Source organism: Elephantulus edwardii, unplaced genomic scaffold (assembly GCF_000299155.1).
Source record: "Elephantulus edwardii isolate Elephantulus edwardi_28Jun2011 unplaced genomic scaffold, EleEdw1.0 scaffold00108, whole genome shotgun sequence".
Classification (NCBI taxonomy): Eukaryota; Metazoa; Chordata; class Mammalia; order Macroscelidea; family Macroscelididae; genus Elephantulus; species Elephantulus edwardii.
In genome coordinates, this window is record NW_006399858.1 from 10,125,202 (window position 1) to 10,138,359 (window position 13,158).

Genomic DNA, 13,158 nt, shown 5'->3' on the forward strand with positions numbered 1-13,158 from the left:
TATTGTAAGGAGACAGAGACCAGAGCTGATAGACAAAACTTTCCTCCAGAAACTCTCAGAAATGCCCATTGCCACGCAGTCAGCAGCATCTCGTAGAAGTTTTTCTGAGACTGTTAATTGCATTGGGGAAAATTGTCCATCTTTCTCCCTTGATGCCACTGGTGAATTCCAGCCACTAGAGAGATCTTAATGCAGATTTCTAGCCTCTTAATTAGGAGAGAATAACTTGTTTGTTAAAGCCACCCACTGTAGTATGGCTGTTAGAGCATTACAAGACAACTATGAAAGCCCCATTCTCTGTATTAGGAACTCTAACCTGTTTTGACATTCCCTTTCTCTATTCGTATTAGGTGTTCCACCACATTAAACGTGTTCGTATATGTTATGTTTAATAAATGTTGCATAAAAATGTTTAGCCATTTTAGCATAACAACACAACAGGATTGTATAGAGTTATAGTTTGTTATAAAGTTATAGAGCCCATCAAAAGACCATGGCACTTTTTAGGAATCCCTGTGAATACTTCCCAGCATGGTCAACATTGATGTAATTTATTCAGTGCTTTCTAGGACTCTGGAAACCTAACTGTATCTTGCTCAGCCTCTTTTTAGTGAAAGAAATAATAATAATACTTAGCTCATAGGGTTGTTATGTGGATTCAATAAATTTATAGTCTGTAAAATCTCTGGCACATAGTGACTAATATGATCATGATGATTATAATTATCCTGTCTTTCCATTTTAAAGTATCTGTCTGAAGGCCATAAAACAATCACCATTCTGTATTCCCTCCACTCTTATACCTTGTCAGAGGAAATAAAAATGATAAGAATTTACTTTACATGTCAGAATAACTAAAGAGCTGAATTAAATTAATGGAGTTGGTGGTCTCAGAAGGTAATTAAAATGTGCTTCACAGGACATTGAGCTTTGGAAACTAAGTACCTGTAAAAGCAAGAGGATCCGATTTGAGGGTGAGCAGGTTATTTGTCTAACGGGTTTGCGCTGCAGCGTGTGTTACCTGTTGCCGTGAATTGTTGCTGCTTTCTATTGTATCCATTTGATGTGACGGCTGCTAATGGAACTTAATGAGTCTCCATTTACTGCTGTTCAGATTGTACTGTTTAGAGGTAGATAAAACAGTGAACTGGATGGAGAGGCATTAATTAAGCATATTTAGAAGGGAATATGCATGTATTTTGTGCTTCACCCCGCCCCCATCATTTTTGCCAATTCTGGTTTTGCAGTTTTCAGAGGGTCAGGAAGCCTTTATTAAGCTCCTATTGAATCATAGAAATTGAATTCTATAGCCAAAGGTAAGAAAGAGATGGTTCCACCCACACATAATATAATGAAAATGGAAAACACCACCCCCATTAGTTAGTTCAATACCTACCTACAAAGTTCTCAGAAAGAAGAAATGGAGGGTTTTTCAACCTATGTGAGTTGAGTGTTCTAGAAAGGGACACGTATTTGGAAAGTGCTTGCTATAGCATGAAGTGTTTAACCTGCTAGTGTCATTACTGCTTCCTTTGTCCCAAGTCAGACTCGGGGGGTGGGGGGAGTTCTTTAATTCTGCTTATAGCCATGCCAGCCATGATACTGCTGGTTAGATTCCTTTCTTTGTTGTTTTTTACTTTATTCTTGTCTATGAGAGTTCACTCATTATTGAAAAATTGGAAATTAACTTATTTCTCTCTGTTGTTGTTGTTAGGAGTTGTCGAGTTGAGTAAGACTCATAGCGACCCTATGAACAAAAGATCTGAACCCTGTTCTATCCTGCATCATCCTCACACTTCCCGACACACCAGAGCCTATTGGAGCAGTCACCGTGTCAGTTCACCTGGTCGAGGGTTTTTCTCTGCTGCACCGACCCTCCGTCCTTCCCAGTATTCCTCCACTCTTTCCATTCCTCTCAAAGCAATATCCTCTCCTAGCAACATGCCCAAAGTATGTGAGGCAAAACCTCTACTATATTTCCGTCTTGTTGTTGGTAGGTGCCATCAAGTCAAGCATAACTTGTAGTGACCCTATGAACAAAAGATCTGAACCCTGTTCTATCCTGTGCCATCCTCACATTTCCTGACACACTAGAGCCCATTGCAGCAGTCACTGTGTCAAACTCCCTGGTTAAGGGTGTTTCTCTCCTTTGCTGACTCTCCACTCTTCCCAGTACCATGTCCTTCTCCAAAGAATAGCACCTCCTAGCAACATGACCAAAGTATGTAAGGTGAAGCCTCATCGTTCTTGCCTCCATAGAGCACTCCGGCTGCACCCTCTCTGACATGTTTCTGTTTGTTCTCTTGACTGTCCAGTGTTCTTCTCCAACACCTCAACTAAAAGGCGTTAGTTCTTTTTTTGTCCCTCTACTCCTCTCCAAAAGAAATTTTAAAAGGATGAAGATGAAGCAGAGGAATCAAATCAAAGAGAGACCACTCAACCACTTCATTTAGCCAAGTGTTTTCTAAGAAGAGGTAGTCAAATTTTGTCATGTAGAAAAAGAAACAAAACTGGAATGATTAATCAGATGCTGGAAGAGATAACAAGTGGGAAGGTGAAAATGTAGCTCTGAGACAGAGAGAAACAATAGCTGGCAATGTCAATTTGAACCTTTTCCCAGGGGGTGTCTTAGTTATTTATTTAGAACTGTGGCAACAGAAATACCACAAGTGGCTGACTTGATCAGACAGAAATTTGTTCTCTCACAGTTCAAGTCCTTACTCAGTGGACCTGTTTTAGGGGAAAGCCCTTTTAACTCTGGTCTCCTTTCAAATTCTGTGACCACGGTGCTCCTTGGAGGTTTGTGTTTCCTGGCATCAATCTTCCCCCAAGTCTAAGAGGCTCTCAATGGGAGGGCCTGGGACAAAAGATGTGCTCTGTCTCTGCTCTTCTTCCCTGGTGCTACCATTGTCTCTCTTCATAGGCTCACTTCATTTTCCTTTTGTATCTTGTAATATAAGGTGATATAAGCCATACCCTTAGGAGTCTTCCCGTACATCTGATCAGGTTTGAGACCTCAGTGAGGATGTTTCACCCCACCTCGTCCCTGTCTCATTAACATAACATGCACAATTTGATCCTGCTTGCATTAACCACAGGTAAAGATTAGGATTTACAACACATAGACAATTATGTAAAATCACAAAATATTGAGAGTTATGGTCCAACTAAGTTTTCACTTGTTTTGGGGAATACATTTTTTTATAAGATGATAATAGAAATTACAGGACTGGGAAAGATCATTCAGTATGGGAACAAATGTCAGAAAAGAAGAAGGCAGAAACAGCTAAGGCTGAGGACCCATCATAGGATGGAAAAGACCAAGGCAAACTGATACAGACTTAATGTGCTCACTGGTTTTCTCCCTTCTCTCACCCTTAGGGTTACAGAGATGTGCTTCCAACTGAAAGAAATGAATGAGAAAGTGTCTTTTATAAAGGACTCCTTACTGTCTTTGGATAGCCAGGTGGGACACCTGCAGGACCTTTCTGCCCTGACTGTGGACACCTTAAAGGTCCTTTCTGCTGTTGATACCTTGCAAGAGGAGGAGGCTTTCCTGGGCAACAGAAAGCATTCCACTTGCAGAAAACTTCCCCACAGCTGGAGCAATGTCATCTGTGCAGATGCTCTAGACAGCATGGAGATCTCTGGGGAGAAGTACCACCAGGTTTATAGCATGCCCCCTTCTTTGCTGCAGAAACTGACCAGAGGCGAGCATCCCTCCAGAATGCAGAGGGGGGCCCTCCTTGAGCTTACAGACAGTCTGAAACAGGCTCCCAGTGTGAGCGATGCCTCGGAAGAACAACAAACAAGAAATGAAATAGCTCCATCTAGAACGTCCCTTAATTGGCAAGCGATCTCAAAACATGGCCCATTTATGGTCCCTTCTTACATAAAGCAAGTTCCTTTCTCTGCAGAAACAACTTTGTCTCTGCCCACATCATCTGAGAAAGAAGGAGCAGATTTTCAAGCACCTGGACAGGTCATCCAGAGTGAGGTCCCCATTCATCTGAGTTGGCAGACACCAGTTTTCTCAGACCAGGAGTTAGTAGATGAACCTAAGGAGCAATCTAAGCCAATCACTCAGGTAACAGCCAAACAAGACAGTGAGGAACAAGTTTTACCTGTTTTGTGTTCCAAATCTGTATCCCATAGGCCATTCTCCCTTCTGTCCCAAGGGGAGAACATGCAGCACACTGGAGGTGGATATGTGAACTGGGCATTTACAGAAGGTGATGAAGTTGGTACACATAACATCAAGAAAAAATGGCAAACTTGCTTAGCCTCCACCTGCAGCAGTGACTCAATCCAGAGTGGGCCCTCCCAGATGCAAAGCCGGGCCAGATCTTTGTCTGAAAACTCAACGAGATTGGCCCAGTGTAGTGACTGTGCAGTGCTGGAAACAGGGCTCCAGCCAAACTCTTCCTCGTGGGTCCATCCTCTTCGCAGAAGCAGCAACTTCGTCAGAAGTCATAGTTTCCGTTTCCACAAAGAAGAGAAATTGATAAAGACCTGTAAGAGTAAAAGTAAGGAATAAACACTTATGTTTTTAAAACTGAAATCCTTTACATTGCTAAAGATAAACCAGAGCCAAGACCTTTACTTCTTTAGGCTACATTACCATGTCTATAAAACAACAGGGTTTCCAATATGACTGTCAACTTCTTTCTCCTGTAAATTATTTTCTTCGCAGATCTTTCAGAAACTTCAGAAATAGGTCCATCAGCATGGGTCAAAGCAAAAATTCTAACCAAAGACAGGAAATTGTCAAAGAAAAAGAAGAAAGCACAAAGACTGCAGATTCCAGTAAGTCTACCTGTAGAATATCTTTGAGGCTTTCGACATTTGCAGGCATGGCTTGTTTTAGCTTGGTTTGTTGTTATTGAAAAGTATCATGTACACAGAATAGCACAGTACTGAAAAGATTGAAGATATGTACTTTACAGTTGATGGGAGCTTGCTACAACTTCTGTACTTACCTAAGTGTTGAAAATGTTTGGGTGGTTTTCAGTTTTGAATATTCCAGAATGCACATTTGTGGACAAGTCTTTATATGGACATAAGCTTTCAGTTCTTGGTTAAATGCCAATGATAAATGCATGTTTAGCTTTTTGAGAAAGCCCCAAACCATTTTCCAAAGATGCCATACTATTTTATGTTGCCACCGGCAGTTCTAGGCCTTCCCCATCCTTTCTGATCCTTAGTACGCTCAGGCTTTTAGACTTTCACTGGTCTAGTGAGTGTGTAGTGATATCTGATAGTGTTATTTAATTAGTATTTCTGTGGGGATTAATATTGTTAACTATCTTTTCATGCACTTCTTCATGATCTTTATATCTTCCTTTTTTAAAATTATTATGAGTCCAGACTTTGTGCACATTTTAATCATTTGGTGTTTGGCTTCTTGTTATTAGAAGGGTTCATGATATACTGTGTGCAAAGGCCTTGTGTTGCATCTATGTTTTGCAAATGTCATCTCAAAATCTGTGCTTTCCTTTTCACAGACATCATTTTAGAAACATCAAGCATTGATTCTGGTGAAATGTGTAATTTAAAAATTTTTCTTTTTCATATCATGTTAAAGAAAAATTCACCAAACTTTAGATCACCAAGATTTTCTCCTATATTTCTTCTAGGAATTCCATAATCTTAGCACTTGAATATAACTCTATGTGAGATGTTCAAAGTCCTGGAGTTAGAAAACCAAAAGGTCACCAGACAAAGAAATGTCTTTGGCATTTCTCAAGCTGAAAGAACTGGAGGCGAGGGGGGCAGGGGGAATTCACACTGTGAGTTTCAATAGTGAAGAACTCAATGGGAAAATAGTGACACTATCAGGATCAGCTAAAGAATATAGAAGAAATAAAAAGAATATAGAAAGAGTACATTGAGTCAACTGTACCAAAATGAATTAGTTAACTGTTTCAGGAGGTAAAATATGAGGGAGGTAGAAGGAGAAATGCCTTTGGTCTTGTAGGAAGAAATCCAAGCTGCATTGAAGGCATAGGCAGAAAACAAAGCTTCAGGAATTGATGAAATATCAGTTGTAATGTTACACAAACAGAAGCAGCACTGGAGATGTTTACTTAACTTTGTCAAGAAATTTGTCTGACAGCTTGTAGCTAACCAAGTGGAAGAGATGTCCAAAAACAGGTGATTCAACATAATGAGGAAATTATCAAACAATATTATCAATATCACATATACATAAAGTCTTGCTGAAGATAACTAAAAAAAAATTAATCACAGCAGTAAATTGTCAGGGAACTGTCAGAAATTCAAGCTGGATTTAGAAGAGGCTGTGGAACTAGGGGTACCGTTGCTACTGTCAAATGAATCTCAGTGACATTAGAGAATACCAGAAAAATACCTGCTTGTGTTTCATTGTACAAAGACATTCAAGTGTGTGGATGACGATTGATGGGTAGCATTGCAGAGGATTTGAATTTCAGAATACTTAATTATGCTCATTTGAAACCTACACATAGATATGAGGCAGTTGTTTGAATAGAATAAGAGGATGTTGTATGGCTTAAAATCAAGAATGGTGGACATCATGGTTGTACCTTTTACCATACTTATCGACCGGTATGCTGAGCAAATAATCTGAGAAACTGGACATATTAAGAAGAACATCACATCAGAGTTAGAGGAAGATTAAGTAGCATCCTGTAAACTGCAGATGGCACAACCTTGCTGAAAGTGAAGAGGACTTGAAAAACTTACTGACAGAGATCAAAGATTGCAGCCTATAACATACGTTACACCTTGACATAAAGAAAACAAAAATCCTCACAGGTAGACCAATAAGCAACACTAATAAACAGAAAATGTTGATGCTGTAAAGGGTTTAGTTTAACTTATGCCCATGAAAATTACAGTTAAATCAAATGATGGCAAACACTGGGTGGATTTGTTTAAAAAAACCTCTTTAAAATGGTAAGAGTAAAGCTGTCACTTTGAAGACTAAGGTGCACTAAACTCAAGTCATAGTACTTTGAATCATCTCATATGTATCGTTTGCAAGTTGGACACTGAAAAAGGAAGACGAAAGAAGAACTGACTCCAGCTCCTTGCACGTTTCAGTATAATATTTTGCCTTGTCTTCCCAAGCAGCCTTTTGAAATCTTCTATTCAGCTCCTTAACATCTTGATTTCTTCCCTTTGGTGGAGTTGGCAAAGAATATGGAATATGGCATGGGTTACCGGAAGAATGAACAAATCCACCTTGGAAGAAGTAGAGTCAGAATGCATCATAGAAACGAGGATGGCGAGCTTGTGTCACGTGATTTGGGCGTACACTCTGGACCGGTGTGTGGAGATGGGTATCATGCTCAGTAGAGTAGAGGTTCACTGGAATAAGAGAAGGCTCCTTGAGTGAGATGGATTTATGGAGTGGCTGCAGCAGTGAGCCCTAACATAGCCTGTGGATGGTGTCGAGATAGGTGGGGGCTGGGCCGTGTCTTGTTCTGTTGTACTCAGGCTTCCATGAGTCTGGATTATGTCACTGGCATCTCACAACAGCTCTTACATGTGGGCCTAGATCTTTTGGGTTTAATTTTTACATATGATAATAGGTAAGGATTATCATTCTGTCTTTTGACGTCCAAATTTTAGTTCTCTTCCCTTAATATTTATAATTGTGTGCCATTGAGTTGCAGAACCAACCCATAGCTGACCCACTAGAGGGTTTTCAGAGGATGCAAATTGTATGGGAGGAGATTGCCCATCTTTCTCCCTTGTCCCTTAATATTAGTGTTTCTCACAATGTGTTTTCCTCAAAGCAACGTGAACATTATCTGGGGATGTCCAAGAAGTGCGAATTCCTGCCCCTTCTCACTATCTAGAACCTCTGACTCAAATCTGTGGCCCCAGCTCGCAATCTGCACGTTAACGTAGCTCTTGTGGTAATTGTGACGTACAGTTTAGTTCACGAACTCCTGATCGAACACTGCTTCTCAGTCTTGACTGCAAATAGAAACCCCTCTGATGCCTGTGTTCTGCATCTTGAGTGATGGGAGGTTTTCATGTTTGTCTGGTTTGGGGTTTTGCCCTAAAGCGTCCCATGTGGTTCTGATGTGCAGTCAAGATTGACAATGGTCACTCTTTACCAGGGCACCTCCACTGATGTGACTCGGAAGGTTTCCGCTTGTCATTGTGTCCCAATGAGTTCCTTTATCTCCAGGTCATAACGGTCAACACCTGCTCTCAAATGGACCTGTTGAATTCAGAGTCAGGAGAAAACATCTCAGGAGAAGAGGAGTACAGCAAGAACTGGCTCACTGTGTCCAAATTTAGTCAGCTAAGTATGTAACAGTCTCCAGTTGTGGATTCTGAACATGTTGGGAGGGTTTTCTCAATGTACAGTCTTGAGACCACTGGTGCTCCCGGCTACTATTTCAAGTGGAAATGAGGCGGGAGAGAGAGGTGTTAGCACACTCTATGGAAATCATTCTCATGGTTTTAATCTTTAAGAAGGGGGAACATTTTCACTTATTTAATTGAACACATACTAGAATGCAGAAAAGAAAAACTAGATACAGTGTTTCACATTCAGAACTGTGAAATTTTGTTCAGAGTGTTACCTCAAAAAGCATTTATTTAGTCAGATTTATGGGGAGAGAGGAGGGTCTAATTTTCTATGTTCTTAAGAATTCTTTACAGAACTTATAAGAACTATGTATTAAAATGATATAGATTCTTAAGAACTAATATGATAACAGATCAAGGTTCATAAGGCCTCCACACATAACTCATTGAATTGAATTATGGTTAGCTATTTACTCCTGCCCTTATAAAGTGTTTGTTTTGTGATCAAATATATAGTAAGCTTAATTACGGTGTTTATAAAGTAGAGAAGATGAATCACCCAGTTAGAAATTCAAATTAGAAGCCAGGCAATAGTGTGAATGTGACAGAAACTTCTAGATAGATAAAATGAGGGTATTATGAACAGAATGGAAAGGTATCACAAGAATTTGAAATTCTTGCATTAGCTAATAAGAGAGATTATTAGTTTGTAAACACAGAAAACTTTGTGATTGAAAAGTCAAGATTAAGTCTTAAAATTATTAGGAGTATTAAACTTAAGGTACAAATAAACCTGACACTGAAACTTACCACACTTCTTTGAAGTCCAGCTTGCTTGGGAAAGTATAGAGGCATCAAAAGAGAGGAAGTCTCTCAACAAGAACTGACACAGTGACGGCAATAATGGACTTGAACGTGGCAGAGATTGTGAGACTGGAGAGGACAGGGTTTCGATCCATCGTTCATGGAGCTGCAATGAGTCGTAGTCGACTGGACAGCACCTAACAACACAAACTCCAGCTGTGCTTAGAATGTATGTTTATATCAAAGGCTCTTGATTAGGGGGCAATTTTCCACCATCCACAATCCATACTGGAGCATTTGGCAACGTCTGGAGAAAATGTTGCATGTCACAACATCTAGTGCATGGATATAGGCAAAGGTACTTTGAAATAGTTTGCAATGCATCGAACAGCCCTCACTCATAATAGAATAAATAGAGAATCATGTAGTTCAATTATCAGACTTACAGAAAAAATGTTAACCCAAATGACTTATTGGTCTGAGGAAGTGTTACCTCTTCTTTGAACCATCTAGAGTTGAAAATTTCCTGTTGGATGTATGTCAATATTAAGAAATTCTGATTTATAATGAAAATACTGTTAACTCTTCAAATCACTGAGAGTCAAATACACTCCAAATTGAAAGCGATATTAGAATCTAAGTCATTGAAAACTCTCTTTTAGTTTGCAGATAGGGCTGGAAAGATTAAATGTCTTATCCCAAATCACAGTTTGCCAAAACCCATAATTTTGAATTATCAATTACGTACTTTAAGAAATGATTGTAAGTCCAATGATAACTATATAAATTTCATTTGTAAATATTGTTTATATTATGTAGCATTCATTTATATTTTTAGAAGGTTAAAATGACAGTATACGACTTTAACTGGAATTCTTTCAATTCATTCAAATGAATTTTAGACAGCAAAACTGGTAGGAAAGTGCTGGGAAAGACTTTCTTTTTTTCTTATTTTGCATTTGTAGACAGGATTTTATTTTTCAGTTGGCTTTTGTACATTCATATACATTGTGTTTCATTCATGTACATTGTCATTTATGCAATCTTTGCTGTGCATTGTGTTTTGTACAATCATTCATATATTTTGTGTTTTATATAATTACTATTTATCAATGGATTTTCTCACCCTCTCTCATCCAATTCCCATTGCACCTTACTTTGCCTGTTCATTCATCCAAGCTGCTTAGTGAGTTTTCTTCCCTCCTCTTTCTTCTGATCCCCTTCTTTATTTTCCCGTCTTCTGGGAAAGAATTTCATAAAGTCAAATGAAAAAAGGGAGAGATGACTTAAAAAAATAGATATCCCAAGTGACTTGCTAGTCTTAGGAGATGATTGATAATTGATATTGTCTTTGAAACACATCAGGAATTGAGAATCTCTGGAAAAATTAAGAATTTATTGAAAAATAATTTAAAAGGAAAAAAGTTCACGTGAGTGTGTTGTGTCATTGGTAGAGAGAAATGCATTCCTTGGTAGTTCTCTTCAAACACAAGGTTCTGAAGAAATCAAACTGTTGTTATGTACTATCAAGTCGACCATGACTCATAGCAACTCTATGCACAAGAGCTCTGAACCCTGCTCTATCCAGTTTTACACACCTACCCTCCTTACCCCAGTTACTTTGTCATTCCATCTCATCAGTGGTCTTCCTCTCCTGTTCCATCTCTCCACCCTTCCAAGCATGATGTTCTTCAAGAACTGCTACCTCCTGGCAATATGCTCAAAGTATGTGAGACAGAGCCTCAACATCCTTACCTCCAATGAACAGCTTGGCTTCACTCTTTCCAGGACAGGCCTGTTAGTTCTCTTGGAAGTCCATGATATGTTCAATACTCTTTTCCAGTTCCACAACTCAAAGGCATTGATTTTTCTTCTGTCCTCTTTGGCCTTTGTCCAGCTTTCTGATACATAACAGGTAATTGTGAAGACCATGGCTTGGATCAGACACACCTTAGTCACTAGATTGACATTGTTGCTCTTTAGCACTCTGGCGAGAACCTTGACAGCAGATTTTCCTAGTGCAGTTAGGTTTGTTGTGTTTTTTTTTTTTGACCCCCAGTTAGTCTTTTGATTTCCTGACTGCTGGTGCCAAGAGTGTTGATTGTAAAGCTGAGCAAGCTGAAATTGTTAACAATCTCAATCTCTTCTCCTTCCAACTTGATGGTGCCATTTGGACCAGTTGTGAGAATCTTTGTTTTCTTAATCCATATTGCAGACTACAATCCTTGACCTTCTGCACCAAATGCTTCAGGTCTTCCTCAGTTTCAGCAGGCTAAATTGTCTTATCTGCATAACATAGGTTGTTGATGAGTCTTCCTCCAATCCTGATGCTACATTCCTCCTCATAAAGTCCTTCCTCCCAAATGATCTGTTCTGCATATAGATTGAAAAGGTATGGAGATAGGACATATCCCTGTTGTACACTTTTGTACTGATTTTGAGCAATATAGTGTTTACGTGCTCCATTCTGATGGCTGCCTCCTGGTTCGAATATAGGTTTTACATAGCACAACTAGGTGTTCTGGGATTTCCATTCTTCTCAAGGTTCTCCACAATTTGTTGTGATCCACAGTCAAATGCCTTTGCATAGACAATGCAACATCCTCTGGTGCTCTCTGCTTTCATCCAACATCCATCTGACATTTGCAGTGATATTCCTTTTGCTACGACCTCTTCAAAATGCAGCTTGTCTTTCTGGAAGTTGTCTGTCAATGTACTGTTCTAATTGTTTTTGGGTAATTTTCAACAGGATTAGTGATATAGCTCAATAATTTTCACACTCTGTCAGGTCACCTTTCTTTGGAATTGGAATAAATATGGATCTCTTCCAGTCAGTTGGCTAGGTAGCTGTGCTTCAGATCTTGGCACAGACTGGTGAGCACATCCAGGACTGCATCTGTTTGCTGAAATATGTCAAATGGTATTCCACCAATTCCTGGGGCCTTTCCCCTCCCACCAGCAATTCTTTCCGAGCAGCTTGAACTTCATCTTTCATCACCATTGCCTCTTGATCATATGTTGTTTCATGAAATTCTTCTTTGTCAGCCAATTCCTTTTGTTTGGTACAGTGACTTCATGTACTCCTTCCATCTTCTTTTGATGCTTCCTGTGTAATTCAATATTCTGCCCAATAGCATTCTTAAGTATTACACCTTGAGGCTTGAATTTGTTCTTCAGTTTCTTCAGCTTATGAAATGTAGAGTGAATTCATCCCTTTTGATTTTCTGACTTCAGCTCTTTGCATAGTATAATACTTTACTTTGTCTTCCCAAGCTGTCCTTTGAAAACTCTGTTTAGTTGGTTTCCTGATTTCTTCTCTTTGCTCTGACTTCTTGGCAGTCTAGTGCAATCTTCAGTCTGTTACAACATCCATCTTAGTCTCTTCTTCCTCTTCTGTCTTTGTAATAACCTTTTGCATTCTTCATGGATAATATTCTTGATATCTTCAATAGCTCATCTGACCTTTGCTCATTAGTGTCCAAAACCTCGAACCTATATCTGAGATGGTTTTTTAATTCAGATGGGATAGATTTAAGGTCAAATTTTGGTTCTTGTGGAAGAAATCAAATACACAAAGAGTAAGTATTAAGACTTTTAGCCTTTTCCATAGTTACTTTACTTGAAATATAATACTGTGAAATTATATTTATAATAATTGTATGATAGCCTGATATAATCAATATACAATATATGAAGTATTTTGACTTCTCAGTTGTTTACCTGCACTCCTTATCTGTACTCCCCGTTCAAAATCATTAGGGGGGGAAAAAACCTAACCATTATTTTCTACATTTTACCAGTGACAGTGATCTATTTATGTAAATGATTTATTGTTGTTTAGAATGTGTGTGACAGAACCTACACCAATTTAACAATTTCCACACATATCACTCAGTAACATCACATTCTTCAAACTGTGTGGCCATTCTTACTCTCCTTTTCCTCCTCCATTAACATCAAATCAAAATTACAGCCCCTAAGCTTCCTATTTAGTTTTTCAGATTGCTGTTGATAGTTTGCTTCTACATAGATAGTTTTTTTAAA

At 39.0% G+C, this 13,158-nt stretch overlaps 1 protein-coding gene across 1 annotated transcript in view; it reads left to right on the forward strand.

Moving 5' to 3' along the window:
* Positions 1 to 13,158, forward strand: part of TRPM6 (transient receptor potential cation channel, subfamily M, member 6) — a 202,255-nt gene that overhangs the window by 145,681 nt on the left and 43,416 nt on the right. The window contains exons 26-28 of the mRNA XM_006892005.1: positions 3,382 to 4,526; positions 4,694 to 4,806; positions 8,186 to 8,306. Coding sequence (XP_006892067.1) covers positions 3,382 to 4,526; positions 4,694 to 4,806; positions 8,186 to 8,306 — 1,379 coding nt within the window. The remainder of the gene's footprint in view (positions 1 to 3,381; positions 4,527 to 4,693; positions 4,807 to 8,185; positions 8,307 to 13,158) is intronic.